This window comes from Teleopsis dalmanni, chromosome 2 (genome assembly GCF_002237135.1).
Source record: "Teleopsis dalmanni isolate 2A chromosome 2, ASM223713v2, whole genome shotgun sequence".
In the NCBI taxonomy this organism is placed as follows: Eukaryota; Metazoa; Arthropoda; class Insecta; order Diptera; family Diopsidae; genus Teleopsis; species Teleopsis dalmanni.
In genome coordinates this window covers 155,425,728-155,453,573 of record NC_051847.1, presented here as the reverse complement: position 1 = coordinate 155,453,573, position 27,846 = coordinate 155,425,728, and the positions used below count along the sequence as shown (strand labels likewise).

Here is a 27,846-nt window from a genome sequence, read left to right as displayed (position 1 = left end):
CAACACACAAATAAACATATGCATGCACACGCATTCACACAATCAAATAATAAGTGCTCCATATGCATACATGGGCTTTTAATGTAAATTTATTAATTTCTTTGGTGCCTTTTTAAAAGACATTTTTTGTCGTTCCGTCTTCACTAGTCGTTGGGCTAGGCGCAGCGCGGATGCGTGTGGCTTTGAATTTTGTCTCAAGCATCACTTAACGTCACTCGGAAATTTATGTTGGAAATTAAAATTAAAAATTACTTAAATGCTTCTTATGCAATGCAAACATTCTTCATTGAAATCCTCGATGATAAAAAAGTTTCTTATTTCGAAATAAAATTCAAGTTAAAATGATTGACTGTTACTTTTCTTTATTTGAATAAGTTTGAAGTTCTGAAAAACTTGGTTTATTTGGAAACCAGCGCAAACACGAAAAATGACGTCAGCCTAAAGAATCGACGAAGATTCACTCTAACCAACGGATGTTACTTCAGGCTAAGCATACAATAAAGCCCTTTCTTGACAAACAAAAATCACGCTCTACAAGTCTCTTATCATACCTGTAATATTCTTCGGAAGATCTATGGTCCCTTACGCTTTGGCAAGGAATATCGAATTAGATGGAGTCTAGAGATTCAACGAAAAATCACTCTTACCAACAGATGTTACTTCGGGGTATCGAGCCAATTGAAAAACAAAGTCCTCTCTCAACAAACAAAAATCACGCTCCACAAATCTCTTATCATACCTGTCCTGCTGTGTGGTGTAGAAGGTTGGACAATTACCTGCAGTGATGAGAAGTCGTTGGAAGCATTCAAAGGAAAAATTCTTCGGAAGATCTAAGGTCCATTATGCGTTGGCAACGAATATCGAATTAGATGGAACAATGAATGAACTGTATGAGCTAACATATACCTCGACATTGACATAGTGAAGCGCATAAAAATTCACCGGATTCGCTGGCTTATTCATGTCGTGCGAATGAAAGAAAGTGCTCCGGTTAGAAAGTTGTTTGTTTTGGTACCTGCAGGTGGAAAACGGATTACAGGACGTTCGCATCTGGCAACAGCAATCAGTAACAGTATTTTCTTTATTTGAAAAGTTAATAAAGGAATGAATCTCTCAGCAGAGACTTTTACATTTCAACACTCTGATATAATAATTAGAAGTAATAAAGGTGAAGGCACTAAACACAATGGACTGATTTTTCAGAATTAGTTTTTATGAATTAATTTTTGTTATAGAACGCAATGTCTAGGCACACTAAACTAAATTCCATTAACTTTTATTTATACTGTACCGCTGTTATATGTATAGTACATGTAGTTAACAGATTACATATCTTATTTCTTTGAAACATTTTGCATTATAAATTTGTTGCATATTTTCCTTTGTAATATGTCAGCTCTTAAAAATCGGCTTTCTTTACAAAACTCAAGACTCCTTAAAAGTAACAAAGTCCTTGAGGGGTGAATGGTATGCCTACAAATTCAAAAAATTAAAAACAATTACAGGTGCCACTTGCCATAAGAGGGAAATATTTTTGTTTATAATGTACCACTGTACATACATACATATATATGTACATGTACACGAATATAAAACATATACTAAGGTGAAATGTGAGAAAAATAAAGGTGGACTAATTTCTACGGTGCGTTAAAAAGTAATTAAGTATGCCTAAACACATTATGGCTTAAAGGGTTTTGTTAACCGAAAAATGTTATGCCTTCGCACTTGCACTTGCCTGCGCCTGTATGCATGCATAAATACGCTTTAACATGAAAGTGAGTACAAGCGCAAATCTGTTCATAAATACTGTTAAGTAAATTCGCATTTGCAGTGGCAAATGTAAGCCATGTGTGTGTGCGTGTATTGCATTTGCAGCGAACAGGCAGTCTTTTATGCACTCACAATAAAAATGTCAGCAGCACAAACCGCTAACCCTTTTTTGTTTATGGCGCTGTGCTTGCATTGTTGTTTTGTGTTCTGTTATTGTTTTTTGTTTTTGCTTTAATGCAAACAATTTTAAGGCATATAAAGCACTAAAAATTACAACAACAACAGCACCTACAGTACTTATACGGCCAATGCAAAACATGTGTCAGCAGTTAATTGTTTTAACACCTACGAACCTCTTTACAGTGTGTTTATATGTGTAATTGCATATCCACTGTGTTGCGCCTGTATTTGTACTTGGTTTTGTAATTGCGTTTGTACGGCAATAATCCGCCTTATGGGACTTAAATCTCGTCGAATATATTTTGATTTATACAATTTTTATTTTATGCTCTACCAACGTTTTTAATTACTATTTGGTGGAAATAAATTTTTAGATATATTTTTTTATAATCCCATGTTGGCCTGTTATGTGGAACCTTGATTAAGTAATACCGTGGTGAGTTTATACAATATTCATACTCACCAAATCATATTTGGGTATTAATACCACTTTAAGTTAATGCATCGTGGCACAATAATGGTGGAATAATATACAAAATAAATTGCATATTTCAGCTAATTATTACGATGTTTTTAAGTATGAGTCTTGAGAATACTTATACAATACGAATTACATTTTGAACTACTTTCAGATTTCAGACTTCTTCAGACTTCACTTCCAATGTTTATAATATGTTTTAAAGCATAAAGAATAAAAAAAGCCGTTGGAATGTGATTATTAAAGCTCTTAATAAATAATTTTACAAAAAAGCAAAACAGAAAAACCGTCTAAAAGACGCTCTGATTTCACTCTACAATTATGATTACAATAACCCCTTGCACACGTTTTTAGCACATTTACGCTGTCTCATTTAAGCGGTTTTACTCATTATATCCATTCATAATGATGATTTACCACAAATGAGGTTTCATATAAATGACCTTATTATCAGTAAATTAGCTAATTTAAAATTAATTTTGTTTGTATGTAGTTATTTGTCCAATTTTTCACCAAAATATTTGTTACAATTATGTTGACAGAATGATTTTAAATAAATAAAATTAAATATATATATCTACATATATTTAATTGATTTTTGATGTCTGTTTTAACGAAAGAAGCTACATTTCTAATAAAACTAAAATTTTCAATAGAGTGGTGTTTTAAACAGCAGTAAATAACAACAATAAATTTATTAATTAATTGAATTAATTAAAATAAATTAATTATATATATTAATTATTAATTATATATAAAAGTTAATTGAAAATATAAATAAAATTATAACTTAAATTTGTTCTATCAATTCTAAAACAAATTAAAGGCATGATCACAATGGGAAAAATGAATTGTGTGTGAAAAACAGAAATGAGTCGGTATGAATATCGTAGGTAAATGATAGGTTTTTATATATATATATATATAAATGTTGATATATTTATGCTTTAACAAGATTTAATACTTGAAACTTGAAAAGTTTGTATTAAAATTAATTATTTTGCATATCCACAAAATTTGTATTTTAACAGTTCGAAAAATTGGCAGCAATTATTAATATAAATATAACATTCATTTATCAACAAATCAACTGCGTTTTTTTTATATAATAGAACAAAAATTAAATTTTGAAAGAATTAAGCTTCTGTTTAGTTTATTGAAAGGATTTTAGTATTAACAGAATTATAAGATTTCAAAACAAAATATATATAATATCGATTTATATACTTCATCGCATTAAACCAAAATATCCGGCGTTCTCTTACATCAAACTTGTTTCATTTAAGTTGTTTTGCTCTTTAAGTCCGCTAAAGAGAATAATTTAATATATAAAGAGCTTTCATGTGGTTATTACAAATCAACTGTTTTAAAATGTTGAATGCAACCCTAAGGTAAATTTCCCACAGGGGAAATTACCAAAATTTTTATTTTGTCATATACGTCATGTGTTTTATACGTAAAATGTAATATTGCATTCACATGAAAGTTTTGTTTTTAATTTTACTTGTCATTTGAAATTATTCTTGATATCGGTAGCAAAAAAAGTTCAAAACATAAATTTGTGTAGAAATTTTAGGAGCTGAAAACAGATGATTTGTAATATCTACAAAATCAAGGTGATTTTAAGTTGGACAGTTCACCATAGTATAGTATTGTACAGAGTAAAGTTGTGCTATTGTGAACGCAATATTGAATGAAATTTTCATACTAAATAAAACAAAATTGTTATCTCCATACGAGTATATCATATGTGCCAAGTAAATATTTAGTGAAAATAGTTAAAAAGAGTGCATATATGATAAATCTGACAAACAAATTACAATAATGTTGTATGTTTAACGATATTTTTGCTTTTTGATTGCAGATGTCAGTTTAAAATTTTTGACAGCTAAAATGATAAACAAAACTCTTGTGTGAATTCAGTATAAACAAACAAATTATTTAACATGTATAAGTCATGGAAACGACAAATTCTTAATTTCATTAAAATATGTAGTATTAGCTGTAGTGGAAACATAATATAAATTTGCGTTGATGAAAACTTATTACTATTTTTATTACAATCTTGTATGTAACATCACTTTTGTGCAAACTCGTTTTACAAAATTTTAAAAACTTTTTATGTAACTTTTGATGAAATTAACATATTAATTAACTGCACTGCAATCGTAGTGACAAATATATAAATCAATTTCTAGCGTAATTTAAATAAAATTTGAATAATACTTAAATTATAGTGATTAGTTAAAAAATTGCATAATTTTTATTACATATTACAAAAAATATTAAATAACATTAAAAATTCGCTTTAAAATGGTTTTACTTGGCAAATGCTTGCTCACTGCATAAATACTCAAGTAATACACAAGAATTTTTGTGTTTTGTGTATTTGTCCATGTGGCATCACTGTTAACACAAACCCAATTCTGTTTTGACAGTTCGCATGTTTTGTTTTGCTTGCGTTTTCTTTCTCCGTCGGCACGTGTGTGGAATTGTATGGCGAATAATTATTATTAAAATTAATTTAAAAAGTAATATAAAATAATAAATTTAATATAAATTGTGAAGAAACTCAGTAAGTGTTTAAAGTGTAATACGTTTTTCAATAATAAAATAAGTTTTGTTTGGTTACAGAGTAAAATACGTTCTGCGCAGAAACACAACACAACAAGTTGGTGGTTAAAAGTAAAACGTGCGTTCCACATATAAAATTAACGAAATTCCTAAACGAAATATTTGATTTAAAATGGGAAAAACAAAGAAAGTAATTGTGATTAAAGATAAAGATGAGAAAATAAAAAATCCCGAAAAGTTTCGTTTACGCACAGAGGAGTCTGCAGTTTTGGATAGCAAAACAAGTCAGAAAATTTTGGCCGCCGCAAAAAAACAACACCTGGAGGAGAAGGAGGAAGATGCCGCCTTCAAAGTAACCAAAAGTGTTAGGTTTGGTTTGGATAGCAAAAGCGAAGACATCGATGTTACTGACACAGACTTTTTCGATGACATACAAATGGATCCGGAAGATATGAAGACTTTTGAGCGATTCTACAATCCGCAAACTGAAAAGAAAACATTCAATTTGACTGAAGTAGTTATGGAAAAAATTAAAGAGAAACAAGCCGGCGTATTGTCGAAATTAAGTGATGCTGGTTCATTAGACATTGAAGATATTGATCCAAGGGTTAAAAGCATGTACGAATCTGTGCGAGATGTTATGAAGCGCTATCGTAGTGGTAAAATACCGAAGGCGTTTAAAGTCATACCCAAATTGAAAAATTGGGAACAAATACTTTTCATCACTGAACCGCACAATTGGAGTGCAGCGGCTGTCTTCCAAGGAACGAGAATATTTTGTTCGGTATTGTCAGAACCAATGGCACAAAGATTTTACAATTTAGTGCTACTGCCCAGAATACGAGATGATTTGTGTGAATACAAAAAACTCAATATGCACTTATACAGTGCACTCAAGAAGGCTTTGTTCAAGCCGGCTGCTTTTATGAAAGGCATCATCCTGCCACTATTGGAATCGGGTGATTGCAACTTACGTGAAGCTATTATTTTCGGTAGTGTTATAGCGCGCAACTCTGTGCCGGTTCTGCATGCATCTGCGTGTTTGTTGAAGATTTGCGAAATGGGTTACACTGGTGCCAATTCCATATTTATTCGTTATCTACTGAACAAGCGTTACGCATTGCCATACCGCGTGATTGATGCTGCAGTTTTTCATTTTCTGAGGTTTGAGCATGACAAACGCGATATGCCAGTGTTGTGGCACCACAGTTTACTCGTTTTCGTCCAGCGCTATAAAAGTGATATTTCCTCCGACCAAAAGGAGCTTTTATTAAATCTGTTGCGTAAACAATCACATCCAAAAATTACTAGTGAAATTAGAAGAGAATTATTGGCAGCAAAGTGCCGCGATGTTGAGGCGATGGAATCCACTAATACAGCTGAAACGAATTCGAATGCGATGTACACAGATTACAAGATGGACGATGATTAGTTGGAATGAATTTATAGTTGAGAGATATTGTGTAGTGTGATTTAAATATAACTTATTTATGTTATATAAAAATTTAATTATTTCTGAAATTATAGAATAAAATTGCTAATTAAATTCTGAAAGCAACTGTTTTGCGTAGCTCAGTGCGTGTGGCGACGTTTGTGGGTGTGGGTGGGTAAAGTGCAGCAATTACTCTTGGATTTGCTACTTGTTCATGCGTGAGTTTGCTTTGCCGTTTGTGTGTGAAATCCGCCACTTCAGCGGATGACAGGCAAATTCGTTACACGCCTCAGTGCGCCCAACTGGGAACTTGTGTGCGTGTTAAGTTCCAATTTATGCGGAACATCAGTAGTTTAAACTGCATTCAAAACAATTTTTATTCAATGTTATTGCATAAATAATATTGTATGTATAAATGTGTTTATATACATAAAATCCGCTGCATTTATTGTATATTAAATCCATCACATCTATTAAAATGTGATATATTTGCATATTATGTTAGATTCAAGCTGTTTTCATTGATGGATGCTAAATGGAATATTTAGTGAAATTAATGCTTTATGCATCACGCTACCAAAGCAGCTTAGAGGTTGGGTATGATTAGCTCATCCCTTCCTGATCTTTAGCTAATTGAGGTTTTAGCATTGCAATAATGATTACTTAGTAGTAACCATATGCTTGTGTTGAAGAAAAATAATACCTAAGTCATATTGTCAATAAACCATGTATAATCACGAATGTTATTGTTGCGAGTTGTTGCGGATCGTCCCTAGTTTTCTTTATCAAGTATGACTTGGTTAGTGCTATTTGGGGGAGTTGTTGTAGGCCAAATTGATATGATAAGCATGCACCCTCTAAAGTGTTTTTACAAGCAGCTCCCAGTGGGTTACCACAACAACATACAAAGGGATAGTATGGGTGAAGTGAGGAAGTATAAGGTTAAAGCAAAGAATCTATAGTAAAAAGAAGTACCACGCTCATACAAATGAAATACCCACTTTATTTTACTGGTGGATTTATAATAAATCCACCCAACCTCATGCAACAATGTTCGATCGAGTCACAACTGGTATGATGTTCAGTTCAAACTCATTGCAACCCACAATTGTTTTTATACGCCTGTTTCTTTTACCTTTCTTGTTTTTATTTGTCTATTTAATTAATATACATTGATTAGTAGCGAAGTGAATGGTAAAGAAATCCCTGAAACAATTTTACCATATACTTTGTTGCTTTATTTTCTTGTACTGAAAATGCTCATATCATAGGAGTAAAGAGTAATAGAATATATTTTTTTTTTATTGCAAAAAATGATGCACTACAAAAACTATTATGTATGTACAAATGTGATATTGGAGACATTAAGTCTGCAGTACATAAATAGGTATGTTTTTATTGCACATTTGTGCATATATTTTACCTCAAATGGAACTACTTCTTAATAGTTTGAATTTTTGGTAACGTTTTGTAATTATTTTAAAAAATATTTGCAAGATTCATATAAAAGTTTTTGAAAAGTATTTTAAAAAAAATAAAAATATTAGAAATGTAAGAAAAATTTTAATGCAAAAAAACGCATGAATGCTATTTACACCGGATTGAAATGTTAAAATTGGTGATTACGATATTGCTTCGGAAATATTGCGCATGGACAACATTTAAGAATAAAGCTTCATAGAATGAAAAAAATCAGATTTGAGACATAAATAAATTTGTAATGTGTTTTTACACTACAATTCATACCAATAGCAAACAGGGAATTTTGTTTTTGTTTTATACTATTAAATTAAAAAAATTATCAAATGTACACAATTTTGATTTCGTCACTGAAATGCTGTTTGATCGCTTGAACATTTTACAGCGAACAAACATACAAACATGCATACAATGTAATACAGAGGGTTGCATGTATGATTGAATACGTATGCAGTCGGGCTTTTGTCAGCCTTACTTGACTCACATATAGGTTTGAACTGAACATCATACCAGTTGTGACTCGATCAAACATTGTTACATGAGGTTGGGTGGATTTATTATAAATCCACCAGCAAAATAAAGTGGGTATTTCGTTTGTATGAGCGTGGCACTTCTTTGTACTATAGATTCTTTGGTTAAAGTGAGAAAAGGTTTGGAGTTCCCTATTGTAATCGTTACAGCCAAATGTAGACTTAAACGCAAGTACGTAAAATGTTGACGAAACACGGGATAATAGTTTGAAATAGGAAGAAAAATATGACTTAAGATAGGAATAAGGATAAGAAAATAGATATGGATGTTGTTTATAACTTTTAGATAAAGAAATTTGGTTCCTATTGATTTATGGCTTAACATGGTTAAAATGGCTCAATTTCTTCAACAGGAGCTGACCTCAGACATTAAGAGTTTTCTGAATCTGATCACATCGCCGAAAATATGGCCTTGTCTTGAATTTTTCGACCTCGAGTGTCATTTAAAGCAGGTTTCCGCTGGAGTATGGTTTTTTAACCACACGATATAAGCAAGTCAGCGATGTTGCTAGGAGATAATTCGTTGAAGAATGTTAATGTAGTAATCAAATTACAATAAGAAACGGCTTTGTTGGATGCGATACTTGTTGTCCATTATAAGTCAATGGAAGGTGTTCTAAAGAACTTACTCGTGAAAGTTTATTAACAAAACTATTTTATCGTTAACTATTGTTATTAATTATCATATTAATTATTAACCGTTGAGGATTGAACTGCTTTGGAGCTACGGTCTAAAAGAAAATACACTAAGGTTAGTGTTGGCTCTTTGACGTCCGAGCAGTTTTCATGATAAGATCTAGTACCAATAACTATCGACTCCCGAATTGGTATGAATTTAAACTTTTGAAGAAAATAATATCTTAGTCAATTATATATAGTAAACATATTAGTTAAGTAAGATCTAATTAGTGTCGACTTAAGAAATGGTTTAAATGGTACTGCTAAAATATAATAGGCTGAACTAAACTAAACTGAAATAAAGTTATAATCTTAAGGGATCTTAAGAGATCTGTATCGGTGTGTTATTCTAAAAGCGCGCATCGGTAGTCAACTTTAAAAATGGTTCAACTCCTTGTTGGTAGTTAAGTTAAGAGATTGTTTCAATATATGATTGATGAGGATAATCTGAATTAACTGATGTTAGATGGAGTTGATGAACGTCCTAACATGACAATTATATTTTACGATATTTGTGTATTCATAATGGGTGTTATGGTGGATAGGATAAATTAATAGGATAAAAAGGATAAAAGCGACTAAAATATCTAAAAATGACTGTCCGAAATCTTGGTTCTGCGGTGGTGATTAACTATCTTTTATATGAATCCATTAATGGTGATGTAGACTTTATTTCTAGTTGATATATTTGAAAAATGGCTGCGTGTCTGAGTTGAAGATAAATTGATTATCAGACATAATAATTTTATTATAATATTATCATAATATTATAATATATGATTTAGTAAAGAGATTTCGTTAAGTGCATAGTCCTTGCATTCCAATATAACTTAAAATAGAGGTCCTTTATGTTGATATTTTTTTAATAATAACATTTTTAAAGCTTTAATAAAAATAATTTCAGTTATTATTTTCTTTCTACAATTCCTATACGTCTGTATGGAATTTATGTTTCAGTTATAAAGTCATATTATTTCGCTTAATGGTTTTTGTAAATATGTTAAGTATAATTCATTGCAGGTGCACAATCATTAATACATTCGAAACCATACTTAATGAGCTCAAAAACCTTGAGCTTACACAGTTAAGTACATAATTGCTAATGATTTGCTCATTAGTTTCATACTTAACACCTTGTTGTACCGTCGAAGTCAGTGGAACACGAATCCACGAATCTACGAATCCATGAATCCACATATTTATTACTTCGGTTCGTTAACAAATTCGAACCGTTGTTTAACGCAAAGTTATTGGGATAATTGATTTCATAAATAAGATTTGGTGCTTCATAAATAAGAACTAAGAAGTCTGAAGGGTTTCATTACCAATTTGACTAGCTTCGTCAATTAATTATTTTCGAGAATACATATTCGATAATTGATGTGAAGTGAGAATGGAATATTATTACTGGGTGTTATGTTTTTGATTATTTGATGATGATAAATAAATATTATAGTTTATCTAAGAATTTAATTTTGTTTGATGACAAATGTATTTGAAAATAATTTTGTGGCGAAGGACCTATCCGTCCAGTTCCCTATTCTTAGTTAATTTTAAAATTAATTTTAATGTAAATTCACAAATAAATAAATATTATTTAGTATTGAAAATACATGTATTCTGACAGGAAGCCTTACCAGGACATAATATATTCTATTCATATCACAACTTCGTGACGAAGATCAAAGCGTTTAAATAGTGAAAATATATATTATAGGAAAATTATATACATTATATAAATATATATATATATTATATAAATATATATATGTACTATATTCTGAAAATAGTACTCAGGTATCCTGTCGTGAATTAGTGTGGAATGTAATATTCTCCACATCTAGCATCTCCTGATTATTTATTTCGGTTCCTGCAAATTTTTTATTATAGTGAAACCTTTATTTCAAATGTGGAGGTCAGTAATCACCTGAATCAGTTTTTTAAAAACAAAGAACAAAAATTGTATGATCTTTGAATCATGCTACTGCTAAATACATGGCAAAAGACATTAGCCAATATATATGTTGAGGCTAGTTGAGTTGAGTCAGTGCACCTGAGCACTTTCACTCTCTATTAACTGCGAGGTTTCTTCAAAACCCCTCTTTGCGCCTTGACTGGATTATTGTTTATCACTTCATCAGACTAAGTAATAAATAACCTCAGATCTGCATATCTCCCCAAGGAGCCTGTAACCATTCTGAGATTTGATAACGCGGTGTTAGTAAGTCTGTCAGATTTCGCAAATAATTTCAGGGCTCTATCCTTTATGTATTTTTTGATGGGATCAATCTTGAGGTCCCTGAGGATGTCATTCGTTCTAATGTACCAAGGAACAAAATATTTACACGGTATAAACAAATTATTTTTACAGCAAACCCATTTCCTAAAGAATCATAAATTTAGTATGAATCAACTTAACATTTTAGTTCTGAACCACTTTTTATGTGAATTAAACTTTACGTTCCAAAACTATATCAGACTTTAAAGATTCAAATCGAAGACTAAGAAAAAAGTTTTATCTTAAATTTAAACAAAAAAATAACTAAAACTCTTAAATCATTTATAGAAATAAAAGCTCCATGGCTTAAAAATTTTATTCCCTGGACTCCAATTACTTAACAACAGATGTGGAGCTATCTCGAACAGAAGTTAATTTAATTGTGTAGTTAAATTGTATTGACATAATATAATTAATTAATAAATGTGATTTTGTATTTTATTAATACAATAAAGTAGAAATTAGTAGCATTTTAAAATTATATATAAAAGAAACAAAATAAAGGTTTTATATATAATCCTCAACCTGTGTAGATATATTTATATTAATATAAACATGCAACCGAGGATAACACTCTTCGAAGATTACAGAGTTATAATCTAACCTTTTATAGGAAAAATTATCACAATGAAAATAATATATAATTATAAAGCATTTAATTGCTATTATAAAACACCAAAAATCTTATATATGCTTTTTGACAACATATCTGATTTTGTTGGTAATAAAATACAAAAGTAGCTTTAGTGGCACATCACCGAGGTACTGTAACTGACTTAATATGGATTTAGTATGGCAGCCCATGATGATTCAGTAACTATCATTGGGTGGCATCATCCTAAAACTGTGGACCTAACACATTTCTATCACATTTCTAAATGTGATAGATTAATGAAGAAGAGTTGTGGAGATTTGTTTGTATATGTTAAGATATCGATATAAATGTTTGCAATATATTGAAGAAAGTTATATTTTTAAAAGTAATATGAGTCGAAAGTAATAACTGTCTAGTTAATGGCAAGAAAAGCGGAATTTTTCTTGATTTTCCAATATTTGAAATGAAAAAAAAATTCTAGTCAAGATTCTTCTGAATCGTGAAGTAGAATGTATATTCCTTCTTATACTTAGAGAAAAAATTTTCGAAGAATTAGAACTAAACTTTACTTATTGTCTTATTTACGGAGATAATTTCGGCTACGTACATGGTGCCAATCTTCGATTTAAGTCTTGACATCGTTATGGAGAAAATATGAATGACTCTACGTTCATGATTATTCAGAGTAGAAGATAAAGGTAAGCTGAATTCCTCCATTAATTTAATTTTTTTCAGAGAAAATGAAGTTTAATTTGTAGTAACCGTTAAAGTTCCTTGAGACTTATTTTAAATTGAAAACGAAACTTGTAAACAAATACTACTTGATAAGGTCAAGCAAGCTCCTACAGCTATCGGGTGTTTTTTTAGCTGCTTGAGAACTTAACAGGATAATACAAGACAGAAATATTGTTGGAATGAAATTTTTTTTATTATAATCTCGTAGATAATTGCATGGAATTTATTTTTTTAATTTGGTTCATTCGATTAGTTTAATTTTTGACTTTTTTTCCAATAAATGTTGTAGTATGGCATCAGTTGTGGTATGAATATTGGCTTCCAATGGTTCAAGAGTTGTGGGTTTGTCGGTATAAACTAATGACGACATAGTTCCATAAAAATTAATCTTGAGGCGTTAAATCGCACAAACGAGGACAACAGCACTACTTCTGGAAGTAAAGTTGATTAATTTCGTAAAAAATCGATTGTTCGATTGTAAAACGCGTTATATGGCAAGTTGCACTATCTTGTTGGAGTCAAATGGCGCCGATGTTTAACTGATTAACTTTTGGAAACAAAAATTCAGACAGCATGGCTAGATATCGTAATGGGAACTCCTTCCTCATTTCGAAAAAAATAAGGACTGATAATGCCGTCAGAGTGTAAATTTCATTAAACAGTCAATTTTACTGGATGTAATGTTGATTCGTTAACGGCTTAAGCATTATCTTCGTTCCATATACGGTAATTTTGTTTATTAACGTAGCTATTTCGAGCTTCATTACTAAACACAATTATGTTTATATTTCCACAATTGTGAACCTTACTAAATAGTAATGTCCACATAGTTTGATATTTTCAGTTTTCAAACCATAGTGCAGCTAAAAAAATACCCGATATAAGAACTTGATCATTTGTAACCGATTAATTAGTTCTATTTTATATATGTGCATTTATCAAACTATCAGTCAATATAGGTGTTCTCTGACTTAATCGAATATACAGACATTTCTTTTGTGTGGCCTTAAAAAAGAATTATGAGAACCTTAAAGACCAACTGAAAAAATTCATTTAAAATTTTTCAATTATTTAGTGTTTCGCACGAATTTATTTATGTTTGAACCGAAATGTCAAAAATTTCAAACAAGAAAAATCTAAAAATAAAAAAAATTGAAACTTCAAAGCACATGTCATATGAGGGACCTTCATCCGATGTACTTCTGTGTTGACATGCACTCTGCCAGCCCAGAATACAATATTATGTGAGCAGTTATCACTGCAGGCACAAATGAAACAACAAGTTCAGATGCTAATGACAATGTTGGGACATACTAAAGGCAAAATTCAAAATTTAAGACATAAAGTGACACATCACAAAGTAAATGACACATAAAAGGATGAAATTCGGTAAGGTAAAATAGAGCAGACTGCAAACAGAAGGTCGCATTCGAAATTCAAACAAAATAGACAAAATTACGAAGAACTCATCTAACAAAAATTTTGCTTAAAGGTTTTAATAATAGTTTTGACTTAAATTCTAGAAAAAGTCTTAAATTCGATATAAATTTATCTTAATTTATAATATAAATAGATAAGGAAGGTTAATACTATACACCCTCTCTCTTGTAAAATTGCATTTCGTTAAGAATATTTGAAGGTAAACATGAAACTTGGAAAAGTTTTTCAGTACTTTCAAGTTCGTTAACTTTTTGAAATTCCCTTAAATAATCAACATCTTTTTTCATAAAATTGTCACCAGTTAGAATGTGTAATATATATCGCTTACGTGATTCTGATTTGGCAGCACTGCGTCAGTGACATATGTCAAACAGAACTGTCATTCAAGACATCATATGTTTAAGTTAAGGTTTGTCGTTTAGATTAGATCGTCTAACAACCGCTGAACTTGCTATAATTTTTAAACTCATTATAATTTACAACCTTAAAATGGTGATGTAATTTCGCATAGTTTTTTATAGAATATATAGGGCAGTAAAAATCCACTGTAAACTGTCGAAAGATTAAAAAAAATTTGCTGTGTAGTGTGGCATTAAGTCTGGATAAAGGTGTGACTAAAACCCATCAATTCTAATTGCTACGGTGACAGTTACAAAATTTTGGGTTTTAAATTGAAAATAAGATGTGCAGCTTCCACAGTAGAATACCACAACTCACACAATACTTCTTGTTTTGACTTTGTTGAGAGAGACATTTTCCGAATGTGTGGCTTTTACATGTCACATGTCATACGAATTGGACACCAAGATCATGGATTCGTGAACTGTAGATTTTTTTGTGGAGTTAAGCAAAGAATCGGGAGGGTTTTATGATTTAAAAATATAATGCGCCCTATTATGCGGATACTGTTTGAATTCTTAACGCCGTCTTAACATCCGTCAAGTCATGACAAAGCTATTGCCAGCTTTATGCTGACAAGGTATTGAAAATTATCTCACAAACAACCCATACTTTAAGATATTCGGTGTTATTAGATGTGGTGCTGTGCACCTAATAAAAAGGTCTATACCAATATACTAATATATAAAAATTTGGTCGAAGTCTCAATTCCAAATGTGTTTTATATATATTTGTGGGAACCACAAAATTGATAACATATATATGATCAAAATCGATAGTATAGTTTAAAATTATGATAGTAAGATATTACGATCATATAATAATCGTTCGTTATTACGATTAAATATAAATATGTATATTTATATTGTACATGTGTATTTAAAAATATATATGTGGTATTAGAAACACCACAACAATATTCAATCTATTTAGAAAGTGTAAGAAACTTACCATGATTTGATAGAGCAAACGACACACCAGAACAACGTAGTTTGTAAATTGCGGCAAGTCGTTTTGTGGTCGTAAATTATTTTGGCTATAAATAAAGGAAAGCATTTATTTTAAAATTTTTAAAACTACATTTTTATATATTCTCACTGGCTAGCTATATTTAAGCTATTAATTTAGTAGGCATAACAAATTTATGAATCTCGCATATCGTGAGACATACTTTAAAGTACTTTGTTGCCAACAAAATGGGATTTGTTGTCTAAATTAATAATTTAGATATTTAGTGCTTTACAATAGCAATTTAGTACTTCATATAATATATATTATTTTCATTGTTTTTATCTTGTTATGTTTCATTTAGTTTTTACCTTGTTATATAGACAAGGTAATATAGTCAAATATATGTATACAGTTTATATGGAACTTTATATAGAATAACTGATCGCAATATATAAATATGACTTAGCCAGATACCACTATCCACTATTTACCACTATTTACAAGATATATATTATTTCACTGAATACTAATGTATGCTAAGTTATAGTAAACTTTTCTAGTGCTAAAAGAATATCCACATTAAGACTAAAGTATAAATATCTTTACTTTATTTTTCATCAGAAACTCAGACTTCAATAGTGGTACATTAGAGGGGTGAACAGCTCAAAAAAATGACCACAAAAGAATGAGAAGCATATTATAGAGAAAAGGGGAATGTTTTGTTGAGACGTTATTTTGCCACTTGTAAATATTTTATAAATTTAATATATTTAGAAAATTGATTTATTCTATATGAAGTTATATATATCATGCTGTTTTTTGCAGTCTGAACATAGATTAAGCCTACAGATCTACGAAATCATTTGAAGTTATTTGAAGTTAAAATATATAATAGAGCGAATTAGGATATCAGCTTGTAGGTGTGAGAACCATATTTTAGTTTGGATGAATTAATGAAATAAATTATAATTTCGATGAGAAATCTATTATGCTGGATATTGAAGAGATTTTCATGCTGTTGTTAAATTAATGTTATTCAAATTTAATTGATCTATAATGGCTATTGAAACTTTACGTGATTCTTAAGTAACATAAGGGTTTTCCTCAAGTAGCTAAATTGGGCTATCTAGAATCTAATCCAATTTTGAATTTTGTTAAGTCTTTAATTATTTCCTCAGATATACTTATCTATAACTGAATGGGAGTAGTATTTTGTAAAACTAAGACTAATATGGAACTGTTTGGGTTATACTTTGGAAAAATTAAATCCATTTGATTTGTCCTTTTATCAATTAAGAGTAATGCAATTGTGATTATTGATTTTATTCCAACATTTGTATGTCCGAACAACTGAAAAAACATTATCTTTACATTGTAAAAACAATTTTAACCGAACATTGTTATTGTTTTAATAAATATGCCTTTAGATTAACGTTAATTTGGGTTTATTCTGTCGGTTTTATAATATCGATTTATTTTAAGAAGAAAATAATGATAGAAATATGGAGCGGTAATAGTCTAAATTACCACATCGAGTAACAATAACCTTAGTTATATCATTGATAACAGCTGTTAGTTGTAGTTACCAATTCATAGAAAAGTAAGGTATCAGACTAATATCGATTTATTTTAAGAAAAAAATAATGATAGAAATAATAGGAGCGGTAATACTTTAAATTACCACATCGAGTAACATTAACCTTAGTTATATCATTGATAACAGCTATTAGTTGTCGTTTTCAATTTATAGAAAAGTAAGGTATCAGATCAACATCATCAAAAATATATATTATTAATAACTATAACTAAATGTAATTAATAACTAATAATTATATTATTAATAAAACCAATTGCATAGTATGGCAATAATTAAGTGGTCCTCTTAATGACTTAAAGAAATGATTATCAACTATAGGTTCAATGAACAAATGAAATTTATAGTGAAAGATTTGCGATAAAAAAGAAAGGCTAAGATGAATAAATTTAGCAAATTTAAAGATTTAAAGTTAGAACGAACGGATGTTCTAGAAAGAGATCTTGCCTGTAAATCTCCAATAGTCTTCTGAAATGTAAAGCCCATGGCGAGTACAGTATACGACAATCAATCGATCAACAGTAACCACAAACTAACAAAATGTTGTTTAGGAAAATACGTACCTATATTAAAATCCGCAAGAGATATAAAGAGAAAGTAGTTAAATGTTTGCAATTAATTATTACTATACTTATGACAAGTACATTTCTCTGAAGGTAGAAGTATCGTAAGATACGTTTTTGTCGCATGTAACGATTTTTTCTCATAAAAGTTTTATGTGTACTAATTGCAAGTATACGACTTAATGATGTCTCGTAAAACTCACTTGATTTATATATAACACTCAGTAACGTACATAAGCAGCACAAACTTTAATGAAAATAGTTGTACTTATACTTGAACTTACAAGATTTTCTGCAATACGTAGATACGAGTACATCCGCATCCGCATCCGCATCCACAGTTGGCTGCTTATGCGCACGCACTTGAGTTACATGTCAGCTTGTGGCTACAAATTAATTATTCTTGATAATAATCATGTAATTTGTAAGTTAACGTTAAAACGTAAACGATTGGGCGGTAAGTGGGTGGTGTTGGCTTGGGTGTTTGGCACTAAGACTGGCAGTGGACATGATAATAACAGCATGACAGCGACTTCATTAGGGTACGATGGTTAACAGAATTGACGGCAGTTGGGTTGGTTACTCCAATGAAGGATGTGAAGAAATTTACTAATTTTAAAATATAAACTTTTTGTAATAAAAAGCACCATTTCTGTAATAAGAACGAATTACTTGTAGAGTTGCTTGCATAAATTAAAATTAAAAAAAAAATTAATAAAAAAAGTTTCCTATTACTTTTATTTTAAAGATTGAAATTTTTCTTAATTTTGTTTAAAAAAGCTTTTTTTTCAAGTTTTTCAAATTATTAAAGAGTTGTAGTTATAAATTATGGGAATCCACAATGTTGGGATATCATGACTCTTTGTAAATTATTATACATTTAAGGTTGATTTAAAGAAAATCGTAGACAATCTTGTTAAGCATCATGAATCAATCACTAATTTTCAGTAATTCTAACATTAAAAAAATATACAAAATATACAGATAAATACAGATAAGATATAAAGATGAGTAGTCTAAAGCCATATATTTCTTTGCAATATACTGTAGGTTGGTTGATTGACTGCATTGCGTTGACTCATTCACATTTTTTGAGAGATAATCAATTGGTATTCATTATTTATCTTCATCTTGATTATTGATTATCTAATTACTTGCTTTGCAGTGTTTTTAAGCATATAAGACTTTACCACATCATTTGTCTTCAAGTTGGTAACACTGTACTGTGTTTTTATGCAAGATCTTAATATGCTTTGTTATCCTTTGTGTTCAGCTTAGCTGTAATAATAGAAAATTATCGTTACACAGGAGTTGTTTTTGAAAAAAATTCAACAAAAAATGAGCGACGCATGGCACTGCCCTCCTATAGCCCAGAGTATCTACCGCTTACAACACGAAAGTTTGAAACAAACAATTAAGGAAAAGCGACCAGAATTGCCCCGTAGAAAAGAACTTAAGTTCCATCATGACAATGCCTGGCTATACACATAGCCATAAGATCATATAGAATTTGGTTCGAAAGTTTTGATACATCCACTGGACTTTGCAGCGTCTGACTACCATTTTGATCTCTGCAAAATTCCGTTAATGGTAAAAATTTGGACGACAGAAGAGTCGGTAAAAATCACTTGACCAAGTTTTTCGCCGATCAACCACATAAGTTCTACACTGTTGGAATTATGTAGCTATCCAAAAAATAGTGCGAGGTCATAAATAACATTATCTGATATATAATAAATTGAAATTAATTTTCAATAAAGAAAATTTTTATTCAAAAATATTTCAAAAAACTGTAGATACTTTCTATATCAACTAAAATGTACACTTTTTCAGTATAAAGAAGGAAGGTCATAGCGATTGTCTATGCAAATCTAAATACCGTTTATTTATTTATGTAAAACCACCTAATTCTTCTATAAGGCCCAAATCAGTTAAGAACGGAATATAATGAATATTCGATATATAATACTTTTGTGTTAAACATACTATTTCGTAGTTATATTCCAAAGAATATTTTATTTAAATTTGTTTTATATATCTGTTTTATCCTCTTACGTGTCCGCATGTATATTTTTTCGTATCAAATAAGCAAATTATGGAATTACAAAAAAAAAATTTATTTATAAACATTTCTAGTTAAACATAATTCTTCATTTTTCTAGTTAATTGGCTCTAAATTCACTGAAGCTTGATTTACTTAAGTAACTCTTAACCCACATAACATTACTTTTTTTCCTGTTGCAGTCATTATTTTTAGTATAAAATGTTTTTTTAATAAAAAATTGTATTTACATGTGTTTATATTATATAAATTTGTATCTTGTTTTATAATTTTTTTGCTACATACATTTTATCTATATTTTACGTTTCTCCGGGACTAAAAACTGTTGCTAAGCTACTCAACGATACAACAAATCCGCTTAATATTTTCCATCACAACTGCGTTGGATGAATCAAGAGAGACCAAAGCAAACCATTCCGATAATTAATTGATATTTATATATGCTATGCACAGCAAAGGCATATAAATTGGTATTAATAGTATTACCCACAGTGGGGCGTTAGTCAGTCAATTATTTTTTTTACCAATACCGATTGATTTTGGATATAGAACACTTAATCTCTTTGTGTTTCTCATATTTTTTCCCGAATTATTCCACTAAAAGTCAATTTAATTTAATTATTTTTGAACGCATTCAAATCCGCTTAAGGTATTAGCTTAAAAACATTCTTGCAAATTTCCGCTTTTTTAAAATATTGGAAATAAAATGATATTCTAATACTCATATAGCACTCTAGCCAATAAGTGCCTAGGAAGAGAATTTAAAATTTTATAATTAGGTCAAATCATAGCAATACCAATTTAATTCAGAATGTAAGTGGTCAGTAAAGTATTTCCATTGAGAATAATTTTAATTTATGATAAACTAAAAAACAATTTCGTCGCCCTTAGTCTCGTCTACAAAAAAAAAAATAAATAAAATATGTAGCGGAAGAGACATGTATATAGCATTTTAAATGAAAAAAATTTTATTAATCTCTTAACAGCGTCGTTTGTGCTGTTGGCAACCCTAACCCTGTTTTACTGTCTCATCACACCCGACGTACTAGTGCCATTAATGTTGTTAGTAATGTCGTTGATCAACTTAACAACTTTTTAAATTTCTCTGTCGTTCTTCCTGCCCTCTTTTCTCCTTCTTCTGTTTTATTTTCATATTCTTTCTCATATCTTTTTTTTTTTTTTTTGGTGATGCTACTTTGGCTTGTCCTTATCCAAACTTGTCTGCTTTATGCTATTTTAACAATTTCTATTGGAATCTATTACAAAGTATTAAAGTTTAGTGAAAATAAAGGACGAAAGCAGAAGAAAAAAACAGCGAAAAAATTATTCAAATAAAGGGAAAAGTCCTTGACATGAGAAACGAGAAAATTACCTCTCAGCAGCATTGTTAAAATGTCCTTATGTCGTTAAGTTTTTCTGTCCTGTTTTCTATTCAATTTTGTTGATTCCATTGTTTTAGCAGCCATGGAAGTTTTTAGCAACGTCAAAGGCATCAATGACATTGCTTTTAAGTGTCGTTTAATTAGAATTCACTCAAATCACATCAGGAATTTTAATCGAAGCGACTTTTCACTTCCTCAGCTGCGTCTTTTTAACTACACTACCAGTCAAACAAAAACGTAGTTGCATGTCCTCTAAATGTGATTAAATGGAAAGTCGTGATTTTTTCTAGTATAAGGTCTTGTTCGAAGTATAAGCATTATAACCACCATTTTTTTTAAGTACGAAAAGACAAGATTTTATTATCCTTTATAGTTCTGCAAAACGCTTATCACCTATATTGCAGGAAAAATGTGATTCAATAAGAATCATACAATATGATTCCTTTAAGAAATTTAATTTTATTTTGTGTATTGGTAAATTTGTGTTGGAAGTATATAAGTATACGATGGCTGTCTTTTAAGTCTTACACCTTAACAATGAAAACATTGTGGTTAATCAGTGGAAATGACTTTATTGTTTCTCGAAGTCTTGGTTTTCTTCAATTATCTAAAGACTTTTGACAAACAAATGATTGTGTGTTACTCAGAATTGACTGTATGTGAACCCACACGGACCGTATAGACCAACTTATAAGTTGATCGTTCTGGCTCAGAATTTCGCAACAGAATTTTTCGAATAAAATCTTGTAGAGCTCTTATCGTACCTTCAGCTCTTTTATAGTTATGCTCTTTCAAGTACAACGGCATTTTAGAGAGCGTCAAGTTGGGAAGAGAGAATTTCATATTCCAAATGATTGAATCATCTGACCTGGATAGGATTCTATACCTTGCTCAATGTATAACAATGGTAGATATCGCAACGATATGATGTTGTATAACTGACTCATTGATAACTTATTGATCTATAGCTTTAGCGTCCTTGCCTCGTCTGTCCCAAACTATCTGTCCCAACCCGTATGTCCCAACTCGCCCACATTCTGATGTCTTTTTCTTCTTTCTGAAGAGAAAATTACATTTCAACTCTCTAAATCTGGTTGATCATCGCAGGACATGTAATAAGTAATATTTTCGCATCGGAGTTGGTATGTCAACATATCATATGTAAAATTATATTTCTTATATATATTAAGCTCATTAAAATAATATGTTGACAAAAAAATTTTTATAGTCACAAAAATTAACATAAATTAATTATAATTTCATTTCTTCTTCTTGTTCTTGAGTTAGTGCTATTACGCACTTTTACTCTATAATGGCTGGGGGACTTATCACTACCCTACACTAGGCTTTAACTAGGCTAAGAAATCATATCATTTATTTGTCTTTTAGTTGATGACGGACCTTAAATCAGCACATCTTCTTGAGATTCCAGTAGTGGACTTGAGGATTGTTAGGGCGGGGTTAAGTAGCGTATAAACTTTAGTGAATAATTATAGAGCTCTGTCTCTGATGTATTTTTTCACTGAGTCAATCCTAAGATCACTATGTATCTGTGTTGATCTAATATGCCATGGAATCTTAAACAGTTTTCTTAAAGTCAGGTTTTGAGCTATCTGTAAATGCTTTAAGGTATAATTTCATTTAAAAAATTTTTTTTTTAAATATATTATTGCATATTCTATATTTCGTTGGCTTTTTAGTCAAATACCATTCGTTAAAATTTATATAAATTATTTTTCACTTATTTTTACTTGAACTTAAGGCATTTTTTCTTTTTTTATTAAGATTTAATAATTTTAACGGATATTATATTATTTTTGTTGTGGTGGTGAAAAGGATTACAACAAAAGTATTTAATTTTGAGCAATTAAAAATTCCATTACTTCATCTACCCATACATAATAGTTTTCAGGACCAACGGCCATAAAAATAAATACCCTTAAGTGCATAATACTTATTAATAAAAAATAAATAAAAATGTTGTAAAGAAAAACAAATTATTTGAACGCAATTGAACAAAAGTAAATTTCACCCAATCAATTTAATAAAATAACAATTACAATCAGAAATAAAAGCACTTAAACCGGAAACGGAAAAGCAGATGACCGCACATTAAAATAAATTTAATGATTTCCAGCATGAATGGCTGGCATGCGTACACATGTTTGCGTATTGGTGCGCTTATTTGTTTAAGGACTTTTGTATAAAGGACATTGTTGTGCAATAGCTACACGGTTTTGTATGGATGCGTTGTTTGGAATATGGCAAAGGAAACAAAATCCAAAAATGCGTTAAAACAAACAAAAGCTAAAAATGTAAAGACAACAAAAAAATATGGAATTCAAAGCATTGTAACGAATACGGGGAATGTGTAAAGCTCATTAATTTATTCTAAAAATGGTTGAAAGAAAAACAAACTTTAAAGCTAAATGAAGTAAATCCGATTACGGAAACCATTGGAACCATTGGCTCCAGGATCGTTATGTGATGATGGCAGCTGCATCAACGAATGAAGCGAATTAACTTAACCGCAATTCGATATAAACAAACATACAAACAAATGCTCCCATTGAACACAATCCAATGCTACAAACATACAAAGAAGAAATGTAATGTGAGCCCTTAAGTAGTCAGTGAAAGTTAATAAGTGAAAGTTAAGTTGTCAATGGGATTGCACTTTTGCATGTTATTTCCTCTTTAATTGCCTCAGTACTGAGTATAAAAGGAGTTTTTGTTTTTTTTTAATAGTAAAAGTTAATGGGACAACAAAGATAGTCATTACATTATAAGCATTTGTTTTGGATGATGAGGAGACTGTGTTCCATATCATGTGTCAGTGTTCTTACTTAGTTAGGAAAGGATCAATCTTCGTGGCCCCTTTTCTTACCAACTTGACCGAGCTGTAATCCTGCAATATAAGAGACATCCAAAGTCATACAACTGACAGATTGGTTTAACCTAATGATATTCCTATGGTACCACAATGGGCCATTATTTAAGCACAAGTGAGCTTTCTTGGATATAATGCGGCTAATCCAACCTACCTAAGTACTTGTTTTGGTCTTATTGGGTGACGTTCTATTAAATTTAAAATAGTTTATTAACAAAAGGGAAACTAATGCATAAGTGTTTCACAAAATAAATCAAATGCATTGATACTAAGACATAACACATTGCCTTTAAGCTTCTCAGGGTACGATGGGTCTGATTTGATACCACAGATAAAACGTTGCATTTATACAAGACCAAAAAATCTACCAAAACATATATAAAGATCGAAATACTGCTCTATTTTAGCAAAACTGAACCAACCTGTTTAGTTTGAAAACTAGACGTCCCTAATTTTAGACAATGGCACAAGATATATAATTTTCTTCTTTTCTGCACAGCCGTAGTCACGACAAAAAGTATTATAGGATAGACAACGTCACAATACATATCTTTCTGATAAGCATTGACTTGTAAGCACCGAAACTGTAGTGCTGAATGGGTTCCAAATTAGTTGAAGGTATGTTTTTATTCTAAATTAGAGTAAGTAGTTTTTGAAGTCTGACAAGAATCTTCCTCCACTAAGGGTTATTTATTACTGTCGCATAAAAGTATGATATTATTAGTACTAATGCTTTGATCTTGAATTTTGGTACTCATCTAGTAGTAATAAGACGTGGTTGCTCTAGTGATGCTGCAGTAATAAGCTAAATGCGTTTTATGAAGCAAATATTATCCGAAAACTAAGATCGGTGAACTCAGGGAGATGGTACTTTTAGTTCACATGAGTAAAGGGAAATCCATTTGGCAAATGTTTTGTTGTAGTTTGTATAGATTTTTGTATACTATACCGTCCTTCCACGGTATAGACTAGAATACTCAAAGCCTAGTTACAATAAACAATGATGTTTGTCGGCTTAGGATTAAGATTTGATGTAAAAATTTGTTGGAGAAAGTCAAGATCGGACACCATTTCTAGTGCCGTAAAACCATGATTATAATATTTGAATGCTTAAAGTTGGGACAGCTAATATGTAAACAGAATAAATGTAAATGAATTTTTTTAAAAATTGTTTATACAATAACTTTGAGGTGAATATGATCAACGACTCGAAAACTGAAAGCTTAGATACAACAAAGTGTATGATATGATATTACAATCAATATTGGCTAAGAGACTTGCTGAAGAAGCTTAAGAATATTGGTTAAATAATAACCTCGAGCAGATGATATTAACTTTTAGTCCAGATTGGTAAAGAGACTTGCTGGAGAAGGTTAAGGACACTCGTTGTAATGCCGTTGAATGATGTTTATGATATTTGACTGATAGAAATTTGGACTTCGTTTATTTAATCGGTGCAAGTTTAAACTAAGTTTAGTAAAAATTCATGATAACATAATATAGGTCAATTAGTGAATAGCGATAATGCCACTTGTTTTCAACCAATCCATTAAAATCATAATAATATAAACGCTTTTGACTGTTTCTGGAATGGCAGCATTGCAAAATTTATAATGGAATGCTATACTCCAAATACAGATTAATTGTATTCAAGTTTTAAAATTATTCACATAAAACGATTATAAACTATTTATTAGCTTGAACCGGGTTATATTGCTCCGTTGATTACAGCAAAATATTTAGTAAAACATATCCAAGCAAAGCAAATTTTATGATGTTACATGTGTTATTAATCGATCGTATAAAAAGTCAAGTCTTGACTTAATTCTGCTGCGATAGAGACTTCCTTATTAAATCGAAAATATTAATGCATTATCTGGTACTTAAAAATATCTGTGGATATAATTACACAAGTTTTTTTATGTGGTAAAGTTTTTAACTAGACATATTCGTTAAAAAGTTTATCAAATATTTTACATACTTTTTTTCGCTAATATATTTTAAAAAAAGCTTATCAGAAATAAATAATTCCCCCATAAATAACTTAACATTGCATGCTGTATTCTATTAAACTTTCGGAGAAATATATATATATGCGAACTATAAACGATTTTTTGTATTATGTCATTATCATTTTATCTTTAATACATATTAAGTTTAAGGCACCTCGGGGCGTATGAGTGACATAAAAACTATGAAATAAACAACAACTCAAAAGTATTAAAATGTAATTATTTTGTTATCTTTTAAAGAAACAAAGAAAAAACTCTAATCAATAGTAATTAATTTCTTGTGTAACAATAAAGCTCGACACATACATACACAGATGTATGTAATACTTCAATTTATTCTAGTAATTAGCTCGTATCGTAGTGTGGGCACCTGCTAATTAATTATTACTATCATTTCAGTCCAACCAATGGAAAAACGAATTTGCGGTTATCCAAGAGTTTATGTTCACCTTAGACATTAAAAGACACTTAATGGTTAATAAATGATTTAGTAATTAAATTAAATGACAACATAGTCCATTGTCTACACAATGCCTTTAATTTATCAAAATTAAAATTAAATCAAAGGAGGCAGGCTTTACTTAAGAATTATACAAAATTTTCTGTTTAAAAGATTGAAAATCATTTTTCGTCCTTAAAATTGCCTCGTACATAAAATGAATAGCAATTTACAGCTGTATTTACTTACTTCTATTGTATTTCATTCAATTTTTATTTTATATTTGGTTTGATTTTATTTCGATTCCCTTCAATTGATCTGGCTTTGTAAGAAAAACTGGAGCAACCAAAGCTGTAGGTACATTTTTTCTGTTATGATTTGTATTCACTGTAGGTCACACTGAAAAATATTAGTTATATTATAGAAAAATTTCATTTAAATGAATCTGAATGAATTTTAATATTTTATTATATAATGAAATATAACAAATAAAAATTTCTTATATTTCTTATATATTTTCTTGTTGAAATTTTCATTACTCTTCAAAATATGAGCTACATTAATTTGCATTTTAATAGCTTTATAAGAATTCAGCATTGGAGCCTCAAAGGAAATGACAGACTGCAGTAGCATTTGAATACTAAAAATAAAAGTCGTGGTTTAAAACCTAGTTCAGAAAATCGCTAGTAAGTAAAATACACACAATTATCGTTTTATTCACAACTAGGACAGTAATGTTTAAATAGGGGAGTTAATCTCCAAGCGTATTTCCTATTTGACTGACACCCAACAAATCTACATAATGTAGATTATATCTAGTATCTACAAGACTGATACTCATATATTTACGGAGCATTTAAATGAGAGTGCTGAGTTTTTTTCTTAGAACGTAACCAACTTTCATATCGATAGTAACGATAGTAGAGGTTAATAAAAAACATTGAGGGCTCATCAATACTGCTGCGCACAACAAAATAGACTATCGTTACTGTTAAAGCTCGTTTCACGGAAGAATCAAATTTATCGGACTCGACATTGATATTGCAGAGAATTTTGTCGTATGATTTTGGTTTATGGCTTTATAACATTTAATTGGTTAAAAATTGAAGCCGCATGATTGTTGTTTATGTTCTAAGTTCAGTAAATAACTGTTCACATGATTAGGTATTGATCCACTACTTTGTTCAGAGATGAGACGAGAATTCTCATTTAGAGGTTATGTCAATAAGACCGTGTAGAGCAGGTTTACATAGTGGATTTCCTTTGCTCCACTAGGAGAAGAGGATGTAAGCTGAAGAAGAAGAAGAACAGACGATCAATTTATCGTACATGGTTACATTTGCTGTTATTTTCAATGATTTCTGAACAAAAGACTCGCATTT

At 30.3% G+C, this 27,846-nt stretch overlaps 1 protein-coding gene across 1 annotated transcript; it reads left to right on the top strand.

Annotated features, from left to right (window-relative positions):
- The first annotated feature begins 4,828 nt into the window (after positions 1-4,828).
- LOC119683074 (bystin-like) lies at positions 4,829-6,547 on the top strand. The gene is made up of 2 exons (XM_038096678.1): positions 4,829-5,006; positions 5,066-6,547. Exon 2 carries the CDS (start codon positions 5,178-5,180, stop codon positions 6,435-6,437), a length of 1,260 nt encoding a protein of 419 aa, XP_037952606.1. The 5' UTR covers positions 4,829-5,006; positions 5,066-5,177; the 3' UTR covers positions 6,438-6,547.
- The last annotated feature ends 21,299 nt before the right edge of the window (positions 6,548-27,846 follow it).

Bases quoted from the DNA above. Each gene is read 5' to 3' on its own strand.
- LOC119683074 (XM_038096678.1), top strand. From the start codon at position 5,178: ATGGGAAAAACAAAGAAAGTAATTGTGATTAAAGATAAAGATGAGAAA.